Consider the following 22,992-nt stretch of genomic DNA (forward strand, 5'->3'; position numbering starts at 1 on the left):
GGGAAAAATACCAAAACAGTAAATAATAAGCATGTCCCTGCTGTTTAAAAATCTGTTGGTAAAAACAACTTTTGTATTGTTATAAGAAGACCCTAAACGTAGCACAGAAAAATATAGCTTTGGCATCTATGTGTAAGTGTTTTTTCGTTTGGGGGGCGGTTTATGATGGTGGTTTCCCCCCAAGCATTTCTTTTCCATTCTGTAAACGTTTTGGTTCACTTCCACATTTGTCACCATATATATTATATATATGTGTGAGTGTATGTATGTATGGAGAGAAAGAGAAGTGAGTAAAATGCAACATTTTAAGATTTTTTTTATTTAACAAAATGTTTAAAAGTACACCAGATGGCTAATTATAGCTCCCAGAAACAAAAGGCCACACCTAAGTTTATTGCAGTTGCCTCATAAGGAATGTTATGATGAAATCATGGTTCCATAAACTTGACAACAAAACAGCAAAATAAACTTCAAATTTAAATTCAAATTTTGGCTCATTTACAGACTCATGCCACTTTGCTTCCCAGAAAAGGACACAAAATACTTACTTTGCAATCACTGAAAAACTCAAAATTATCTAACAACATTCTCTTTATCTAGGTTTCCTTCACAATGCCTTTCTACTCATTATCTTGGGTGTTGTTTTGTTTTGTTTTTTTCTCAAGTTGAATATTTGTAGCCACCTTCCTAAGCAAAAAATTATATATCATTTGCAACAATAGTGAAAAATCAGAAAGGTCTAAATGTTCAACAATAGAGTATTGCTTAAAAATTATGAATAGCTATATAAAGGACCTCTGTACAGCCATTAAAAAAAAAATCATTCCTACACTTAATATATGATCCAGACATTCCACTCCTACTTATTTACCCAAGAGAAAAGAAAGCATATACAAAGACTTGTACATGAATGTTCACAGCAGCTCTATTTGTAACAGCCCAAAACTGGAAAAAATCCAAACATCCATCAACAGGTGGATGGATAAACAAATTGTGGGATATCCTACAATGGAATACTACTTAGCAATGAGAAGGAGTGAACTGTTGATAAACTCAAAGACATGGATGAATCAATATAATTATGCTGAATGAAAATATTTAGATTAAAAAAGTACATATCCATTTACATAGCATTCTAGAAAATACAAACTACAGTGACAAAAAGCAGATCAACGGTGCTTAGGGGTGGAATGGGGCTTCACTATATTGATTGTGAAAATGGTCCCTTGTTTTACCCAAGAGAAAAGAAAGCATATACAAAGACTTGTACATGAATGTTCACAGCAGCTCTATTTGTAACAGCCCAAAACTGGAAAAAATCCAAACATCCATCAACAGGTGGATGGATAAACAAATTGTGGGATATCCTACAATGGAATACTACTTAGCAATGAGAAGGAGTGAACTGTTGATAAACTCAAAGACATGGATGAATCAATATAATTATGCTGAATGAAAATATTTAGATTAAAAAAGTACATATCCATTTACATAGCATTCTAGAAAATACAAACTACAGTGACAAAAAGCAGATCAACGGTGCTTAGGGGTGGAATGGGGCTTCACTATATTGATTGTGAAAATGGTCCCTTGTATGTCAAAACTTATCAAGTTGTACACCTTAAGTAAGGGCAGTGTTTGAATGTCAATTATACCTCAAAAAACTGTTTTGAAAAAATCATGTATTAGGAGAATATGTTACATTAGAAGTAATTGAAATGATATTTAATTATTATGAATTAAAGAAGCATATTTTAAAACAGCATGAAAACTATGACTCCAAATTATGACTTTTTAAAAATGTGTACATATATGTACACACACACACACACACACACAAGCACACACACAAGACTGTAAGGATAAGCCCCCAAATGTTAACAGTGCTTACTTCTTAATGGTGGGATTTTTTTCTTTCTGTATTTTCTGTCTTGTAATGAACCTGGGTTTTTTTGTTGTTATTTTTTTGTTTTTTAATTAATTAATTTATTTTGGCTGCATTGGGTCTTCATTGCTGTGCATGGGCTTCTCATTGTGGTGACTTCTCTTGCTACGGAGCACAGGCTCTAGGCGCGCGGGCTTCAGTAGTTGTGGCGCACGGGCTTAGTTGTTCCGCGGCATGTGGGATCCTCCCAGACCAGGGCTCGAACCCGTGTCCCCTGCATTGGCAGGCGGATTCTTAATCACTACCACGCGCCTTAACGAAAAGATCCTGCATGCCTCAACAAAGATCCTGTGTGCCACAACTAAGACCTGATGCAGCCAAAAAAAATAAGGAAAATAAATAAATAAAATAAAATATTTTCAAGTTAAACATAAAATTACCACATGTGTCCCCTGCATTGGCAGGCGGATTCTTAATCACTGCGCCACCAGGGAACTCCCATAAACCTGTTTTTAATTACTGGAGCAAGTGAAACAAAAACCTAATTTTGGGGAGGTTGGGAAAGCAAAATATGAATTTCTTCATTGTAAGTTCTGCTATCCAAAGTGATAATGAACTTAGGGACATGGCCTGGGAATATCATAACCACCTCCCTGCTCCAAGTTCCCAAAGGTGTCACCAGACAGTAATGGTCTGTTCCCTAGCACCATGGTAGGGTATTCTAAGCTTAATACCCTTAGTATTCTAGAATTCAGACCATGACTTTACTGTGATACCTACTCATGTAAACAGAGATGCATAAAACGGTGAATGCTTCTGCCATCTGCAAAGGTTTGGAGGGACAGATAGTGATTAGATGGCATTTGTAGTTATTCTAAATGGAGAGACAGTGATTAGGTGGCATTTGTAGTTATTCTAAATGAGTATGGAATATATATATAACATCTGCTTTAGATTTAAATGTCTTAATGAGTTTCAGTTCCAGTTCTTTCCTTAATGGACAATAATTTCTCCTCTCTAGTTCTCGGTTTTCTGGCATGTTAAATAAGAAAGTGGAACTGATATTTAAGCTTAATCCTAGCTCTAATGTTCTATGATTCTATGCCACCATCATCAAAGTATTAAAAGGGCAACATTTGATGTATCACACAAGAAGGTGATTTTTTCTTCTAGCTTTCTCTTCCATCTACTGGAAATAATGGATGAAAATATTTTGCAACTTAGTTCAGCCTCTTAAGTTTCCCCATCTACCATTGAAAAGGGATGTGATTTTGGGACTTCCCTGGTGGTCCAGTGGTAAAGAATCCGCTTTCCAACGCAGGGGACATGGGTTCCATCCCTGGTCGGGGAACTAAGATCCCACATGCCTCAGGGCAACTAAGCCTGCAAGCCACAACTACTGAACTCTTACGCCTCAATCAGAGAGCCCACGTGCCACAAACTACAGAGCCCATGTACTCTGGAACCTGTGTGCCACAACGGGAGAGAAACTCGAGCACCGCAACAAAGAGACTGTGGGCCACAAGGAAAGATCCCGCATGCCTCAACGAAGATTCTACATGCCGCAACGAAGATTCCACATGCCGCAACTAAGACCAGATGCAGCCAAAAATATAATAAAAGAAAATAAATAATAATAAATTTTTTAAAAGAAGTTTAAAAAAGGGATGTGATTTTAAATGGTTACAAAGTATTTTATAATTTAAAATAGTTCTTTGCATTGCCAATCGTTTTCTCTTGGAGGAAATTTTTTTGACAAAATAGTAGCAAGCCAAACATGCTCTTTAGACTGGAATCATGTCTTTCATTTTGGGGGGTTTTCACTTTCTTGCACTGAACTCTTAGGTATTGCAAATCACCTAAAGTAATGGAAACATTTTATTTTGAAAACATTTTTATCTAAACTGATATAATGAGTACCTCCTGTACTAGAAGATCGTGGTGCAAATAGATGGGATTGAAATGTGAATAAAAGCTTTAAATGTCCCTGTATAAACCAGAGCATGTCTTCTTTTCATATCTGCTTTGCAGTGCAGGATGAATAGCTAGAGTTCTATCTCTGAACTTTAATTTGTACCTGGACTCAAAAAGAGATGGAAGATGTATTTTGTAACATTCCAGTTTGCTATGTAGCAGATGTCCTCCCTCAGGCTGCATAAATGGGCAGCTTTAATCCTATATTTTTAAACACCTCCCAAAATGCACTGTTTCCTGGGCCACATCTAAAAGTGAGGAGGCACTGCCTTTCTCCGAAGTATTCTGACATCCCTGCAGCAAGGCCTGAACAGGGAGCTGAAAGTAGGATGATTCTATATCCCTCCATAAAGCCCACACTAATTGTTATAGCTAAAACACTTTTTAAAATTTCATTGCCAGGGCAGAAATCCCTTTGCTTCCTTCATTCTCACTACCAACTCATAGATTCTTGGCACTAAAACCATGAAAACAGAAAATTACAGATGATGTAAGCTTTTAAAAGTACTTATGAGCATTTTTCTTAAGATGACTTTGTCTTTCAGTATATCTGGATTTTAATTTTTCTAATTACAAAAACACATACTCATGATAAAAAAAAAACCAAATAGGATCATATGGCTTCTTCAAAAAAACGAATAAGTAAAACAAAACAAAACAAAAACCTTTTGAAAAACAGAAAAGCACAGGGAAGAAACTAAAAAATCAAAAATTATTTCACCACCTGGAGATTAACTACTGTTAAGGATTTGGGGTGTATCTGCTATTACTCCTGCCTAGGGCCTCTACATTTCTAACTTCTGCCTGGCACACTCTTCTCCCAGAAATTTCTGGGGCTCACTCACTGCATTCAGTCTCTGCTCAACTGTCAGTAGACCAGAGGGGCCCTTCCTGACCACCCTTCCTAATTAGCACTGCCTTATTCTCTAACACCTTACCCTCCTTTATTTTTCTCCAAAGCACTTAACAATATGTGGTATTACATAATAGATTTGCCTATTTTTTAATTATCTGTCTCACCCAAAGGACTGTAAGTATAAAGATATAGCCCAGCTCCTAGAACAGTACCTATCAGTAGAAAGAGTCACTCAATTAAAATATATATATATAATTTGTTCTTTTATCACATATATATTGAGTTCCTATTATATCTTTGTATATATAATTTTTTAAATAGGATTATATCAGACATACTGTTTTGCAGACTGTGTTTTTCACTTAGCAATAAATTATGAAGACACATCAGAAATTCTTACCCAATGCCATCTTAATAACGGCGTAAGGATGTTACTAATCCTCTATTGTTAGACCAGCACATGGGCATTTCGATGCATCCTTCCACATATCATATTAATGACAACCAGTTAAGATAGTTAATAATATTAACAATGCCTTATATTCACATGGTAATTTATAGTTCACAAACTATTTTCATATATCATTTGGTCCTTACAATAAACTCAAGCAAACAGAGCAGAAACTCAGAGAGGTTACATAATTTCCCTAAAATCATAAAAAACAGTAATAGGGAGTCCAGATTCAAACGTAGGTCTATCTCTGCAGTCTGGGCTCCTCACTGTACCTCATCATCCCTGGTTGAAGCCTTCATTTTACAGATGAGTGATCCATGCTTAGAGAAGGGAGTAATGATATGCCCAGAGTCACAAATCTTCTTCAAGAAAAAATACAGAGAGAGTAGAACCCAGGACTCCTGACTCCCTGTCCAAAGCTCTCTCAACTACACTCTCTCTCAACCACATGCTGCGTCAATAAATTAGAAAAAAAAAATCCTGAATTGCTGCATAGTTAAAATGGTGACCAATACATGCTGTTGCACTTCTCTGAAGATTACACAGTATATTTGCTTGGTGCTGCGAAGTGCCAACCCGATGACACTTGCAATCCTGAGCTTATTTGATGTGGTTGGGAAGCAAATGAGATTACAGTGCCCCTGTTGCGCATAGGTGCTCAATGAGCATTTCCTGCATGGTGGGAAAGTGCCCTATGTTTACAGTATTTGATCCAGTTTAACAGCAAGATCTAATGTTAAAATTAGCCTTGTAAAAGTTTTCACCCTAGTTCACACAAAAACAAGATTCTGAGATTATGACTAGCAATTTTTCATGAGTTGATTTATCTGAATAAAACCTATAAGGTTTTGAACCATTAAACATTCGATTTAGAAAAAAAAAATCTCACCATACAGGAGAATAAACTGAGAAATGGAACAGATTTGTTTCTTGCAATAATTATGAGCAATATCTCAAACTCAGCATCCTTAGACCATCGAGCTGTGTAGGATGAATGTGCTAATTAATCAATTACTACCCAACAATGTACCCTGTTTATTTACTGAAATGCACTAGAAACATGTGCAGAACTGGTAATTATTAATCATCTTCAGTAACAAATATGACTCAAGTTCACCTTCATATAATTAATAGAGCATGCAGTTAGCTTTAACATCTTGCTATATTCGAAATAGCAAGAAGGAATAAAAAGAAAGAGCTGAACCACAGATGTGGTTCACTGAAGTGCTGGCTTGGACTAAATGTGCCTATACCCACAGCAGCAGCATTTCTCATACCTGTCCAAACTATGGCCAGATTCACTCTCCACTAAAAACCGAGTTTTCAAAACTAAACTTTTTAATGTGAATAAAATTTTAGACCTGTAAAAGCAGTCCAAAGAATTCCTACATACTCTTCATTCAGGTTCCCTGAAAAAAATCGAAGTTTTAGAGCTTGATAACTTGCTTAGAGTTGGGATCTTTGTTGGTGGTACCCAAACTCCTTATTACTCCTTATTGCATGCCTTTCAGTTTTAAAGATAAAAGTACTTTCAATATGCATAGAAATAGTTGTTTTACAACAAATTTTGCAAGTGATTCCGTTGTGAAAAATCATTTTTTTTTTGAGAGTCATCATGTATGCCCCCAAATTTCCCTTGAGCCAGACAGACTCCTGGGCTAGATGGACCACAGCTTGGATCTAGAATGCTACTTCCTGTTTCCTTACTAACTGTGTAACATCTAAAGGAAGTTAAATTGTGTCAGCAACTTTTACATTTGAGTCTAGCATCAGATGGCTCTTTTTAACTATGGTCAAACATGGGGTTTTGAGTCCTATCAATGCACTGGGTTGGCCAACATGTTCGTTTGGGTTTTTTTCATAAGATGGCTCTAGTAGCGCCTTGTTGTCTTTAACTTCACTTGAAACCATTTTGTTAGACTGTATTGTGACAGCTGTCATTATCAGCATGCATTTAAAAACAACTTATCAGGGGCTTCCCTGGTGGCGCAGTGGTTGAGAGTCCACCTGCCGATGCAGGGGACACGGGTTCGTGCCCTGGTCTGGGAGGATCCCACGTGCCGCAGAGCGGCTGGGCCCGTGAGCCATGGCCGCTGACCCCGCGCGCCCGGAGCCTGTGCTCTGCAACAGGAGAGGCCACAACAGTGAGAGGCCCGCGTACCGCAAAAAAAAAAAAAAGTAAAAACAACTTATCAAAATTGGTGAATTTGGGGGACCTCCCTGGTGGCACAGTGGTTAAGACTCCGTGCTCCCAATGCAGGGGGCCCGGGTTTGATCCCTGTCAGGAAACTAGATCCCACATGCATGCCACAACTAAGGAGCCCACCTGCCACAACTAAGGAGCCCGCCTGGTGCAACCAAATAAATAGTTTTTTAAAAATTCATGAATTTTTGTGTAGCCATTTTAATATTGAAGATGGAAGAAAGAAAGCAACATTTTCAGCATATTATGCTTTACTATTTCAAGAAAGGTAAAATTGCAACTGAAACGGAAAAAAAGATTTGTGCAGTGTATGGAGAAGGAGAAGGTGCTGTGACTGATCGAACATGTCAAAAGTAGTTTGCCAAGTTTTGTGCCAGAGATTTCTCACTGGACAATGCTCCACGGTCGGGCGGTAGACCACTTGAAGTTGATAGCGATCAAATTGAGACATTAATTGAGAACAATCAACGTTATACCATGCGGGAGATAGCGGACATACTCAAAATATCCAAATCAAGCACTGAAAATCATTTGCACCAGCTTGGTTATGTTCATTGCTTTGATGTTTGGGTTCCACGTAAGTTAAGTGAAAAAAACCTTCTTGACCGTACTTCTGCATGTGATTATCTACTTAAATATAATGAAAACGTTCCATTTTTAAAACAAATTGTGATGGGCGATGAAAAGTGGATACTGTACAATAATGTGGAATGGAAGAGATTGTGGGGCAAGTGAGATGAACCACCACCAACCACACCAAAGGCAGGTCTTCATCCAAGGAAGGTGATGTTATATGTATGTATGGTGGGATTGGAAGGCAGTCCTCTATTATGAGCTCCTTCCAGAAAACCAAACCATTCATTCCAACAAGTACTGCTCCCAATTAGACCAACTGAAAGCAGCACTCAATGGAAAGTGTCCAGAATAGTCAACAGAAAATGCATAATCTGCCATCAGGATAACTCAAGACCGCATGTTTCTTTGATGACCAGACAAAAACTATTACACCTTGGCTGGGAAGTTCTGATTCATCTGCCATAGTCACCAGACATTGCACCTTCGGATTTCCATTTATTTCAGTCTTTACAAAATTCTCTTAATGGAAAAATTTTCAATTCCCTGGAAGACTGTAAAAGGCACCTGGAACAGTTCTTTGCTCAAAAAGATAAAAATTTTTGGGAAGATGGAATTATGAAGTTGCCTGAAAAATGCAGAAGGTAGTGGAACAAAAGGTTGATTACATTGTTCGATAAAGTTCTTGGTGAAAACAGAAAATGTGTCTATTTTTACTTAAAAACCGAAGGTACTTTTTGGCCAACCCAATAGGTTTGAATCCCAGCTCTACCACCTGCCTGCCCTGCAACTGGGGGCAGCTTATTTTAACCTCTGACTTCTGACACTCAGTTTCCTCAGCTTGAAGATGAGGAGAATGAAACCCTGCTCTGGAGTGTTGTTTCAATGAAACAATAGGTGGAAACTACCTAGCATGAAATTAATACTCAGTAACTGGTAAGTACTATTACATTGACATTATTGCCCTCTGTGGCCACTTTTAGCTGAAGAAACTGAAATGTGCACAAGTATGCATACACAAATAAAAAGGTATTTCATACAATGGAAACTGCAAATGTACATTCACATTTTTGAAGTTTTCTCCTGAAGGTTAAAACTGGATAAAATTTAATGCTTTTGTACAGTAAATTAAAAAACTGTCCCATCTGAGGGCTTCCCTGGTGGCGCAGTGGGTGAGAATCTGCCTGCTAATGCAGGGGACACGGGTTCGAGCCCTGGTCTGGGAGGATCCCACATGCCGCGGAGCAACTAGGCCCGTGAGCCACAACTACTGAGCCTGCGTGTCTGGAGCATGTGCTCCGCAACAAGAGAGGCCGCGATAGTGAGAGGCCCACGCACGGCGATGCAGAGTGGCCCCCGCTTGCCACAACTAGAGAAAGCCCTCCCACAGAAATGAAGACCCAACACAGCCAAAAATAAATAAATAAACAAATGTGGGGTTTAAAAATAAATAAACTCAAAAAACAAAAAAAACCTGTCCCATCTGAAAATACCAGTGGAATGCCACTTCAAAAACCTAAACTGACAAATCATAAATCAGTGGGTGGACTACTGTATTTCTATTATAAAATGATTCAAGGCCCCTTTAAATGGAGAGCCCCCTTAGGGCATCTCAGTATTTGTTTATAGATCATTAACTACTTGACAGTGAGACTGGGGAGGGGGCATAAAGACTCACAGCTAAAGTGCTAAGAGTCACTGTCGGTTGAAGATCAGCAGCAAAGCCAAAATATCTTAGGAATTTGATATGAAAATATGATTTCTGCTATAAAAATGTTGTATGCTATTCATGAATGAATCTGTTAGTAAAACAAGGCTCACTTTATGAAGCTGAGACCATAATTATGACCCATATGACAAGGTGAATTTACTTGGTCATGTTTTCAAATGCTTCCCCGAACACTGACTACATATTATTAAGATTGTAACATTGAAAACATGCCCAGGAAATGGATTGTGTTATCTACCAGCATAAATCATTAGCTGGTTTCAAAAAGTCACAAATATGTCTCCTTGCTACTGGATTCTAGCATCCATGTCAGAATAGCATAGAAATGTTTCCTAATGAAAAGCTCACTGAAAGCCGGGAGGCCAAAATTTTGATTCTTGTTTCTGGTATATGATCTTGGATAAGTTTCTTTCCTATTCTGTAGTTTAATTTCTCCAACTATCAAAATTAAAATTAAAACCACTGACCCTGAATATTATGATTTCCTTTCTCCAACATCCCTCAAACACACTAATTGTACTCACTTTACCCACTTTTTTTCCCACTTATTCAACAAATAGAGTATCTACCATATGCCAAGTTACTTGGTGCTGGGATCACAAAGGTTAATAAAACAGACATAAACCTCTGGCCTTAGAAAGTTTACATTCCAGTGGAGGGGAGAATTTGAGAGTAGTTTAGGCACAAGATGCTTTTGGATGAGATTTCTATACCCACTCTGTTCACAATAAAATGTTTTACCAGAGTAATTCTTCTTGCCACTCTTTGTAACAGCAGCCCCAGCTGCCAGCCGACTGCTTGGGGGCTTTCAGAACATCAATCAGTTCCACAGAAGGACTCAAAAAGATCTAGATAAGAATACAGCAGTTCCTTCCTTTCCTAATGACTCCTGCCATAACCCAGTACTTCTATGAGGATAATTTTGCATAAAGCCAATGTATATTGTCCTTGCCAGGGCACACACAAGGATACAGGAATGGAGCAGCAAGCACTGTTTGCCACTGGCGGGAATAGGGAGAATGAAGGAGCATTCTTCCAGCTATAGGGGGAACTCATGCCACTTTCTCTGGTGCTGAGCTGGGCTTAGAGGGCACTGAGCCATTAAGCAGATTTGGGTTCCTAGGAGACTCAGGATGGTGGTTCTTTGAAGTATCTGTTTTTAAGTTCTAAAACATGCTGGAATATGAATTGGGGCAGCAGCAACTCCATGGTCCTCCTTTTCTTGAACCAAAAATCCTAAAGCTTCAAACTCGAAATTGTAAATGAAATTCTAATTGTAAATATTTCTATCCCTTTTAAATAATTCATCTTTTACCAACATGCTGACATATGCACCTAGTATCTTGCCCTTAATTCCCCTTCTGAGAATAGCAGTGAATTAAAATCTACATGCCAAAAAAAAAAAAAAAAATCTACATGCCTACCCTATTTTCTTTTAAATCACACTATTAGAAATATGTGAGCAAATCAGGATCTCACAGTAAGGTTGTAAAAACAACATGAGAAAAAAGATGCTATATATGTACAAGGTTATGTTCACTATGTATGTCCTCTATACATATTTCTTTTTTTTTTTTTCGGTACATGGGCCTCTCACTGCTGTGGCCTCTCCCGTTGCGGAGCACAGGCTCCGAACGCGCAGGCTCAGTGGCCATGGCTCACGGGCCCAGCTGCTCCGCGGCATATGGGATCCTCCCGGACCGGGGCACGAACCCGCGTCCCCTGCATCAGCAGGCGGACTCTCAACCACTGCGCCACCAGGGAAGCCCTACATATTTCTTAATAAATGTGAATAATAGGATGTGTTATTATGTAATACTACCTGCAGAACTCATTGTTTTTTTCAAACTTTTTATTGAAGTATAATATACATGCAGAAAAGGGCACATATCATATGTATTCAGTACTTTACAAACTGAATACACCCATTTAACTAGAATCTAGATCAAGAAAGAGAATAATCCATAGGTTCATCAATTATAACAAATGTACCACTCTGGTGGGGGATGCTGGTAATGGGGGAGGCTATGCATGTGTGGGGCAGGGGATTTATGAGAAATATCTGTACCTTCCTCTTAATTTTGCTGTGAGTCTAAAACCACTCTTAAAAAATTGCTTTAAAAAAAAGAACTATAGAAATAAAAGAATGTTTTTAAAAAGAGAGAATAATCCCAGTCCCCCAGAAGTCACCTCATACTCCTCCTAGTAACTGCCTCTCCACTCCAGAGTGATCACTATCCCCCTTCTAACAGCACAGATGAGTTTAGGCCAGTTTCTATACTTTATGTAAATGAAATTGTACAGTAAGTTCTTTAGCGTCTGCATTCTTCCACTTCCTCATGTTTGTGAGATCCATGCATGTTGTGTGTGACTATAGAGCATTCTTTCTTGTTGCTGTGTAGTATTCCATTGTGTGAATGTGCCACAATTTGTGTATCTGCTCTACTACTGCTAGGCATTTGAGTAATTTCCTGGTTAAGTATTACAAATATGAGTAGTGCTGCTATGAATATTCTAGTACGTGTCTTTTGAAAAACATATGCACACAATTTCTGTTGGGAATTGCTAAGGACTGAATGTTTGTGTCCCCTCAAAATATGCTGAATATGCTGAAGCCCTAATACCCAAAGTCACTGTATTTGGAGATAGGGTCTCATGCAGGAGGAGGTGATAGGGGTTAAATGAAGTCCTAAAGGTGGGACTCATAATAGGGCTAGTACCCTCATTAGAAAAGAAAGAGTCAGACACAGAGCTAGCTCTGTCTACCATGGGAGGATACAGCAAGAAGAAAATACAAGCCAAGAAGAGAACTCTCACCAGGAACTCAACTGCCTGGCACCTGATCTTGGACACCCCAGTCCCCAGAACTGTAAGAAATTTCTGTGGTTGGCTAAACCCAGTCTGTGGTATTTTGTTACAGCAGCCTGAGCACACTAATATAAATATATACCTAGGCGTGGTATGGCTGGGTCATAAGGTATGCATGTATTCAGCTTTAATTTAAACTGCCAAAAAATTTTCCAAAGTGGTTGCCAGCCATGCATAAAAGTTCTAACTGCTGCATATTCTCACCAACGCTTAGTACTTTCCATCTTTTCTACTTTTAGCCACTCTAGTGGGTGTGTAATATATAAGGTAATATGTATTTTAATTCCCATTTCTCATATGATTAGTGAAACGAAGCACTTTTTCACATTATTAAACATCTGGGGGCTTCCCTGGTGGCGCGGTGGTTGCGCGTCCGCCTGCCGATGCAGGAGAACCGGGTTCGCGCCCCGGTCTGGAAGGATCCCACATGCCGCGGAGCGGCTGGGCCCGTGAGCCATGGCCGCTGAGCCTGCGCGTCCGGAGCCTGTGCACCGCAACGGGAGAGGCCACAACAGTGTGAGGCCCGCATACCACAAAAAAAAAAAAAAAAAAAAAAAAATCTGGATGTTCTCCTTTATGAAGAGTCCATTCAAATATTTTGTCCACCTTTCCATTGGATTGTCTTTTTTTAATGATTTGTTCTAGATACCAAATGCTTTGTCAGATATATATATTACAGATACTTCTCCCACTCTTTGGATTACATTTTCACTCTCTTAATAGTGCCTTTTAATGAACAGAAATTTTTAATTTTAATATATTCCAAACTCTCAACTTTGGAGAACTCATTTTTAACATGTTCTGAACATCTACAAGGTCCTAGGTGCCTTTAAACAAAACCAAAACAAATTCCCTTCTTTCTAGGAGCAGCATGATACATCCATGCACATGTTAAAAGCTGTACACGGTAGCACTATTGATAGCTATTTTTAAGGGATTCCTTCTAAGGGATATGCCATTTCTCCATGCTTTTTGGAAAACTAAGTATTCGTGTATTTAATGCATTTAATTCCTAATTACTGGACACAATATTTTTGAACATTGACTCAGGTTTTTGAATGCCAACTTCTAAGCCCCTTTGTTTCATGACCATGAAGAATCAGAACTGAAAAGAAAATCAAGCATCTGATCTGAGTTGTAAGTTTTTTGAGAAATTATCTTATTTCAGCTATGGAAGGAGTACCATATAATCTTAAAGTTAGAAGAGATATCTAGATGTCATGTTCTCCAGCTCTGTATCTTTAGGTTAGGGTAATATTTCATTCAAACACTCTTGAAAACCTGGGTGTGGTCCAATATCTATCAGAAATCTTTGGAAGAACTTCCTACCTTAGAATAGAAAAGAGAGATAATCAAAGAGCCTTGGATTAGAGAAACCCTCATAACTGCTGAGGTTTTTCCAAGACAGCATCTTCCAACAGAAATCCTTCAGCCTTCTCCCAAGCCTTCATGACACAACGCAGTGAAACCTATGTAAATATCTGGCTCTCTTTATCAGTAGTTTTACATTATATGCTACAGAACCTAGGGCTTCTCAGACAGAATTCAGAGGTTCCCCACATGTTTGATTCAAATTTCATTTTTTTTAAAATATATTTTTATATTGCCAAAAGAGAGATAATGTCAATTTTTTTTAACATATTGCAAACTGCCCATGCATTAATTTGAGGTTAAGTCATTTCAGTGTAGATCTCAGAATTAATCTCCTCCTGTCATCTCTAATTGAAACAATGCCCAAGATTTCAAGATGAATCATTTAAAAACCACTCTTATCTGTATCCACTTCTCCCAAGGGATCAGGATTTTCTTGATAGTATGCAACCAAAACAAAGGAATAAGAAATAAACTGTCCTGAGGCTGCTAGAGCAGCAACTGTTGTCAATAGCCCCCAACTTCAAAAATTTTTGAGCGTGAAACAGCAGGATCGGGACTTCCCTGGTGGTCCAGTGGTAAAGAATCCGTCTTCCAATGCAGGGGACACGTGTTTGATCCCTGGTAGGGGAACTAAGATCCCACATGCCGCAGGGGCAACTAATACCTTACTCCGCAACTACTTAGCTCGCATGCCTCAATGAGAGAGCCCGCGGGCCGGAAACTACAGAGCCCATGTGCTCTGGAGCCCACACGCCACAACTAGAGAGAGAAAACCCACACGGCCATAACTAGAGAGAAGCCCACGTGCCGCAACAAAAAGATCCCGCCTGCCGCAACTAAGACCTGACACAGCCAAAAATTAAGAAAAAAAAAATCAACTTAAAAAAAAAAAGATTAAAGGAAAACCAAACCAAGCAAACAAAAAAAGCCAGCAGGGTCGAGTCCAGTGGCATGGGGCCAGCCACGGCATCCCAACCACACTAATTCCTGTTGGTCTTACCTATGTCTTTGCCGGCCAGTCTCTCTCGATTCCTTCCCATTTCTAAGCTTGGCTCTGCAGACGTCCTATTTATTATTTTAGCTATCCAATTTCCTTCCAATAAATTCATTTTCTGCTAAAAACAAAACAAGCAAAATAAAAACCCAAGACAACAACAAACTAGCCTCATTTTAAAAACTTAACTTTAATGTTAAAATTTTGCACTTATAAATGTTTAGTAATAAAACACATGTTTTCATAGGTTGGAGTTCTATGACAGATTTTGTTTGAAAAAGGACTCCAGTGCTTTTTAAAATTTAATTTGAAATCACAGTATTGAATCACCTCCCCGACTCTTGTCTTAGCCTCCCTTCAGCCATTTCTGTGCAAATCTAACTACATCGTGCTTCCCCCTAAAATCTTTCAAAATTTAATAGGGAATCCTATAAAGTTTAAATTATTTGCATGACTACAAGGCCCCTGAAATGACTTAACCCTACAAGATTTGGCACATGGTTATGGGTGCTCAATCATTGCTTGTTGTAGGAATCAATAAAAACTGGAGAATGTAAGAGCTAGCCTACACTATCCTACTCATATCCTACATGAGTCTTCAACAACAATAATAGCAACTGTTATATGGTGTTTACACGTATCTCATTTACATACAGTACTTTCCAAACACATCTTATTTATGTATCGTTTCTCCAAAATGAATTTAGGACATGTAAGAGGAAATGCTTCTTTAGAAAGCAGATGTATGTAAGTTATTACCTCAAGAGGCTGCAAAATTTGAGAAAAGCTTTTCCCAAAGTACGAGATTTGATGAGTGACAGGATTATCAAGGTTTAAAACTAAAAGACTCCTGGTCTGGCATTCACCAGGCTCTTAGGAGGGAGGTGGTGGTGCACACTGCACGGAGAGACGTGGGACTTTCTAAGAAATAAACTTTTAATGTTGAAATATCTGGGACTTATTTTAAACAACACGACAGCGGGGATCTGAATACAAAAGTGCTCCCCGACTTTACCAGCCACTGCAAATCTGGGGACTTGACTTTTAACTCGCTTCCCTGAGGACACCTTCTCAAGGGTTTCCTCTACACCACCAACCAAGGATTGCACTTGAGCCTGGGGCTTGGAAGAGAGATACGGGTGTGAGTTTTGCCACTCAGTAGGGTGGTTAAGTTATTTAATTGTTTTAAAGCTTAATTTTCCTCATACCTAAACTGATAATATTCGCGAAGCCCGCCCTCAACCCTCCTCAGGGTTATTAATGAGTACACGAGGTCCTCGGTCACGTTTTCACTACCTCCTCAGCAAGGGTGACCCTAACCGCCCTCCCGCGCCCCGCTCCACTCTCCCTAGGAAGCCACGGTACCTTTGTGCGCACGCGCCGCCGCGCCCGGGGCGGGGGGGGGGGTCTCTCACACTCGCTCGGCGCCCATTGGGCGTTCCCGCCGCACGCCCGGGGAGCGAGTGAGCGCGCGCGCGCGCTCCTTCGGCCCCGCCCCCTACGGCGGCCAAGGGGCGGGGGACGCGGGCAAAGCCGGTCATGGAGGCCCTGCGGAGGGCCCATGAGGCCATGCTCTGGCTGCTGCTGTGCCGGCCCTGGGCCTCGGGCGCCGCCTCCCGCCCGAAGCCCCGCGCCTCGGAGGTGCTGACGCGCCACCTGGTGCAGCGGCGCCTGCCGCACTGGACCTCCTTCTGCGTGCCCTACAGCGCCGTCCGCAACGACCAGTTCGGCCTCTCGCACTTCAACTGGCCCGTGCAGGGCGCCAACTACCACGTTCTGCGCACCGGCTGCTTCCCCTTCATCAAGTACCACTGCTCCAAGGCCCCCTGGCACGACCTGGCCCGGCAGGACCGGTTCTTCACGGCGCTCAAGGTTATCAACCTCGGTGAGTGGCCTGGCCTGGTGAAGCACGTCCCACCGACGATGGCCCCACTGTTTGCAAAGCACGCTGACAAACGCTCTGGCTCCGAGGCCAAGCCCCTGGCCCTAGGTCAGACCGCGCCGGCCCCGCGCAGGCTCGCCCGGGCGCACGCGCTCGCCACGCTTCGCCCAGTGCTGAGGCGTTACCCAGACGCTGCCTCTGCGTCCCACCCACTCTACAGCCTTCCAGCCCCGGCCCTGGCCCTGGGCTTCTGTATTCCGCCGCCCGGCAGGTGCTTATCAGGGCTAAGTTGTTGCTCCTGAATCGTCCCCCGGAAGGTGGGGCTTATCGACAGGCCTGTACTTAGGGACCACCCTGCATCACCTCGGGGAGAGAGCATTCCATCCTCACTACCCTGCAGCTCTTAACTAGAAGGACCCCTACACTGGGCAGTGAGAAGGAGGGTGTAGGCCCCTGGAAAGTGGCTCTTAAGTTTTTAAAAAATGTCAAATTGCATGGCAGGATTCGTTCCCATGAACACTACTTTGTGGGTGCGTTCATATTATAAAAACTGGAACTACTTTTTTGAAGTTTCTTTGTTCTCTTTATATCAAACCCCAGCAAGTTTGTTTTACTAAAAGCACTAAAGGTTTTCACCAGTGATGTTAGCTTCTTCAGATACTAGGCTTAAAAGATATTTAAAAGACTACCTCTTTAATATTGGTATGTTTTCATGGAATATTCTAACTCTGAGAGTGTTAATTCTTGCTGGATGTTTATTTTCGTTTGGTTAATGACGGAAGAAGCGTGAACGTTGACACGAGTGCATCTTTTATATTTTCTAGGTCAGTGAAAAATAGGCCTCAGGATGTTTGGAACCTATTAATATAGCTGATATCAAATTAATCCATATTTCAGTAATTCAGAATCTAGACGTGCAAGCCCACGTTACCCAACCAGTGTTTTGAACCAGAATTAAAGCTAAACGCCTATGCAGCTGCACTATTACTATATAGTCTGATAGTTTCTTAAATTTAAATATGGTAGGTGTATTTTTGCTTATAATAACTCCCATATGTCAGTCATGGGATTTTGGAGCCATTGCTCCACTGGGACTGTCTTGGGTTCAGTCCATTAAGAAGATTATTAAGCAATGTGTAGTCCTTTAAAAAATATGTCTTATTATTTGGCTGATGAACTACATAGAGCATGCCTACTAATTTTGAGGTTGATGCAGAGAAGTTGAGGAGTGTAGTGACTCAGAAAATTCAATTCAAAATTATTTGGAGAGACTGGAGTGATGACTAGATTCAAGAAGAATATGTTTATTTTAGCATTTTCAGAATTAAAAAAAATCATTCTTCCCAAATGTAGAGTAATAGGTTAGGAAAAGCATAACTGGAGGGTTATAGGTAAACCATGAGCCCAATGCCTTTTTTTAAAAAGTTTTCACCATTTAAAACCTAACACTTTAGAACAGCTTAATGATTAGGGGCTTCTCTTTTTAGGTAGAAAGAAATCCAAAGAAAAATAGGATGCCCAGAACATTCTCACACAGAAAAGTAGTAAAACCTTTTGAAGAAAGAAACAACAGCTGTAGTTTTTTTTAATGTGAAAGAGAAAGCTGAATAGTGATTTAATGGTCTTTATGGTCTTTTGAAAATTCTAAAAATTCTGTTTAAAAGAGAGCTTTAAGTTAAAAAGGAAAACTTTCTGCTCAAGCATGCTTGAATACAAATTAGCTTATACTAATAAAGGGAATTTTTTTTCTGGACTTTTTATTTTAAGAGTATTCACCAATTTGATAATGTTAATTTTGTATTTTTGTCTTAGGGTAGGGAATTAGGTAATAGGATTTTTTTCCTATTCTGTGTTGTGCAGTTGCCCCTCTGGATCATCAAGTACATATTCTATTTAAAAATACTTAGAATTTTATTCCTCTTCTTCCCTTTCAAATTAGTAATTATCAAAGTAGTTCATTTTTCCATTTTGTAAATAATAAAGATTTCTCTTTTACCCATTTGTTCCCTTTCTCTTTTACCCATTTGTTCCCTTTCTCTTCTGCCTTCCTTTCAATGGAAGCTGACATTTTACTGATGGTTTACCAGTCTGGTTATCCTGCTGGGAAGTAGATTGAGATTTTAAAAAAGCAGTTTACCATTGGAATGAATGGGTAATTGGAGACTTGCTACAAAGTTCTAATTTTTTTAAAGTGCTTAATTTGACAGTGGTTTACCTACTGTTCAGCTGACTCAAAATGAATTATTGTGCAAAGAACTGACTTTCACATTCATTTTGATGTTATGTTTCAGACAGTCTGGAAGAAATTTAATTTTTCATCAAACCTTATAGACTTTACAGCATTTGTGCTGTAAAGAAAATTATGGGGTTTTTTAGTGTGTAAATTATATATGTGGCTGATCTTCCCATTTAGTGTATTAGCCTGACTGCATTAAATAAGTAGACTGCAGGATAAAAAAAAATTTAGAGAATTTCTGACTCCTACATTATATCTCCATCCCCTATCAAATAGCATGAATGATAATGGTTCCTAGTTGTTTCTCAATAAGAGATAATGTAGTTATTAAGTTAGTAATCCTTGATCAGTCCTCCATTTTAGCTGAAAAAATATTGACCATTTGTGTGATTTTTTTTTAAAGTATCAGTATTTTAACTGAAAACCATCATAAATACTGTAAAACAAAACTTTCAGTGTCACCAGCCATATCTTAACTGTAAGTCCTTAGCATTGGTTTAAAAGTCATATTTTATGTATTTTACTATCAGTATATTTGGAAAATTAATAATTATTTCTAGAGCCTGTTTTTCTTTCTCACTCCATTTTCAGCTTTTGACGTTGTGATACCATATTTTCAATTTATTTTTTATTTCAGCTGCTCTCCCTCTACTCTTCACTTGCTTCTGCCTGCCCTGTTCTTGTTCTCTTGTCCACTCCCCCACTCCACACTGCTACTTGCCTTTTTTTTTCCTTTTGGTTGAATGATTTATAAATAACTTTATGATGCTAGCTTTTGTGAATTTTTTGTGACGTTCCCTTGAGGCATTTAGAGATTTGGGGGGAGGTATTACCAAGGCAAAGAAGGCAATATACTGTGAAAAGTTTCATAGGAATTCCAGGGAACCCTGTGATAGTAACAAGCTGTGACCCAGTATATTCCTAAAACTAGAGAGGCGCCAGTCTGAATGGGCATTTTTGCCTCTCTCATTGCCAACTAGTGATGCTTCTCCTGATTAATCTCTGGCATCACAGTGGCTGGAATGCAGCTTCAGGGAATAAGCACAAAGTAGTCCAATGAACTTATACACTCAAAAAGAACATAACACAGCAAATATACTCTTGCAGAAAAATAAGAAAAAAATTTAACAATATGATTAGTCCTGAGCATGTATTGATTTCCCTATTATCTAGAAAGAAAGTAATTTTCCAGATGTACAGCTCTTCTTTTAAATTGTTATTTTCTGTCCAACTCATACCCAGGAACAATAAAATTAATATTTGTGCAGACTACAGAATATTTGTTATTGGTTCATGTGCCTGTGGTTTTATACATATGTTTTTAATATGTTAATAATAGTCACGGATTTTAAATAAGTGTTTTACAAAAAATAGGAATTGTGAAAGTTTGCTTTGTGTCCAGCTTAGTGTCATGTGCATGTAAGTGCTTAATCCGTATCTCTGGCTAGTATATATTTCGTTTCATGTATCACAAATGGCAACTAATCGCAAATGGAAATATTCCAAAGAAGAAATATGTTATTGCAGTCTACTATATACCTATTTCAAATAGGTTGAAGCAAGATTTTCAAATCAGTTGTAAAAATATTAATGGGATTGTTTCTTTCTCATGTTTGTTATTATACTAAAATCTTCCTTAGAGTTAGGTTTTGCCTTAGATTTTGAAGACAGCTTTTTGACCCAGTTTCTTTCAAGTTGTACAAGAAATTATTTTAGCCATCGGTATTACTGTCCAACTTAAAGCACAATAAAGATGACCTAGTAATTTAAGCTCAAGGCCAATAATCAGGAGCATCTACAACTAAATTAATGACACTTCTCTGTTTGCTTATTTGTGAAAAGAATATAGAATTACTTCATAATTATTTGGAGGTAATGAATTAATGTTTGTAAAGTACGTTGAATTACAGTTTACATCAGCCTTATCTATAGTTTTTAAAATATCTAGGCTTACACAATTGTTACTGTGTTCCACAAACATAGATGAAATTGACCTCTTAGGTTGAGTCAGTGTTTACTCATATTTTTGTAACTTTATAATTTCTTGATGTTGCTGAAGAGTGCTATGTGATTTATACCATGACAAATATATGAGTGCATGATTAATAGGTATTGATTTCACAAGTAACATATTCATTTGTTTTCTAGGTATTCCAACTTTATTATATGGACTTGGCTCCTGGTTATTTGCTGGAGTCACAGAGACTGTGCACACCAGTTATGGACCAATAACAGTTTATTTTCTAAATAAAGAAGACGAAGGTGCCATGTACTGAAAGTGTGCATTGGAGGACGAAAATATCAGTAGATTTTCTCATGTGTATGTGCAATATTTATTTTTGATCCTTTAAAATAAAACTTTGCAAACACCTTTTTCTTTCTACGGTGTCTGGTTCTTTAAGATGAATCATTGCCCTCAAGAGGCAAAGCTTTTCATATTAATACATTGTTATATATTGCATACTCTGTTTAGCCAATGGGAACTACAAACGCATAATGCTTATACCAATTTTTTCCTTTAACTAGGTTAAACTAGAGGTAAAAAAATGATTGTAACTTATAGATTCTGTAGTTATGTATTAACAATTTAAATCAACTCTTTGAAAATATAGATACCCCACAAAGAAGGAAGGGGAAAAAATCTTTAACTTTGGGAAAAGAAGTAGAGAATTTTAGGATATATGATAGAGATAATATAATATCATTGGCAAATCCAAAGTTGATGAGAATTCTAACTGCAATCTGAAATTTAAACCATTCAACTGTCAGGATTTTAAATGGAAATGTATTACAGCCCTTGTGCCATTTACCTGTATGAATGGTGTGGGTGTAACGTTGAAACTTATTACCTAAAGAATCCACATATATACAATGGAATATTACTCAGCCATAAAAAGAAATGAAACTGAGTTATTTGTAATGAGGTGGATAGACCTGGAGTCTGTCATACAGAGTGAAGTAAGTCAGAAGGAAAAAAACAAATACCGTATGCTAACACATATATATGGAATCTAAGAAAAAAAAATGTCATGAAGAGATTAGTGGTAGGATGGGAATAAAACACAGACCTACTAGAGCATGGGGATATGGGGAGGGGGAAGGGTAAGCTGTGACGAAGTGAGAGAGTGGCAGGGACATATATACACTACCAAATGTAAATTAGATAGCTAGTGGGAAGCTGCCGCATAGCACAGGGAGATCACCTCTGTGCTTTGTGACCACGGAGAGGGGTGGGTTAGGGAGGGTGGGAGGGAGGGAGACTCAAGAGGGAAGAGATATGGAAACATGTATATGTATAACTGATTCACTTTCTTGTAAAGGAGAAACTAACACACTACTGTAAAACAGTTATACTCCAATAAAGATGTTAAAAAAAAATCCAATACAATACTACTTTTTAAAAAATGTAATAACTCTAGGTAATGTAAATGCAGCAAGAAGAATGAAATTAAGACTTATTAAAAGTTAAAATAGCATGCCGATAAAGCTGTAAGAACAATTAATTTCTAGAAAGACCCAGAAAAAATAAATTTGGTAACTTTAAAAAAGCAACTAGCTGAAATGGTACGTATCCATAGACTTATTGGCGATGGAAAGTGGGCTGAAATTTTAAAAACCTGATGGTGGTTTTGCATTAGAATTTTATTAAGTTAATTGCATTTTTGAAAGCAAAGTCACTAAAAAAAATTTATCCTTGGGGGTAGTTACAGAATACCCAGACGAATGGTAAATTTCAGAAATTTGGAGTAATTTAGGGAGAACTAAGTAGAACTATTTAATTTCTAAACCAATGGGTGTTTAAGATTTATGATCTCTCCCATAATTACAAACATGCATTATATATCATTTTATGTTAATGTGTTGCTAATGCTCTGCAACGTTTACACAGTTTTGTAGCAAAATATTTTATAGAATTCAATCTAACCAACGTTTGGGTGCCTACTTCTGGCAAGTCAGTAGGGAA

General features: G+C 38.7%; 1 protein-coding gene and 1 long non-coding RNA gene across 2 annotated transcripts in view; one reads left to right on the forward strand and one right to left on the reverse strand.

Moving 5' to 3' along the window:
- LOC114487042 (uncharacterized) overlaps window positions 1-16,365 on the reverse strand; it is a 173,424-nt gene extending 157,059 nt beyond the window's left edge. Inside the window, exons 1-2 of the long non-coding RNA XR_003681629.2 lie at window positions 16,276-16,365; window positions 14,917-15,028 (exon numbers count right to left, since the gene is read on the reverse strand). This is a non-coding gene — a long non-coding RNA (uncharacterized lncRNA). The remainder of the gene's footprint in view (window positions 1-14,916; window positions 15,029-16,275) is intronic.
- On the forward strand, window positions 16,341-21,397 carry C11H15orf61 (chromosome 11 C15orf61 homolog). The gene is made up of 2 exons (XM_007111010.3): window positions 16,341-16,795; window positions 21,177-21,397. The coding sequence occupies exons 1-2, from the start codon at window positions 16,450-16,452 to the stop codon at window positions 21,302-21,304; spliced, it is 474 nt and encodes a 157-aa protein (XP_007111072.2). The 5' UTR covers window positions 16,341-16,449; the 3' UTR covers window positions 21,305-21,397.
- Window positions 21,398-22,992: the final 1,595 nt, after the last annotated feature.

The sequence above is a fragment of the Physeter macrocephalus genome, chromosome 11 (assembly GCF_002837175.3).
Source record: "Physeter macrocephalus isolate SW-GA chromosome 11, ASM283717v5, whole genome shotgun sequence".
NCBI lineage: Eukaryota > Metazoa > Chordata > Mammalia > Artiodactyla > Physeteridae > Physeter > Physeter macrocephalus.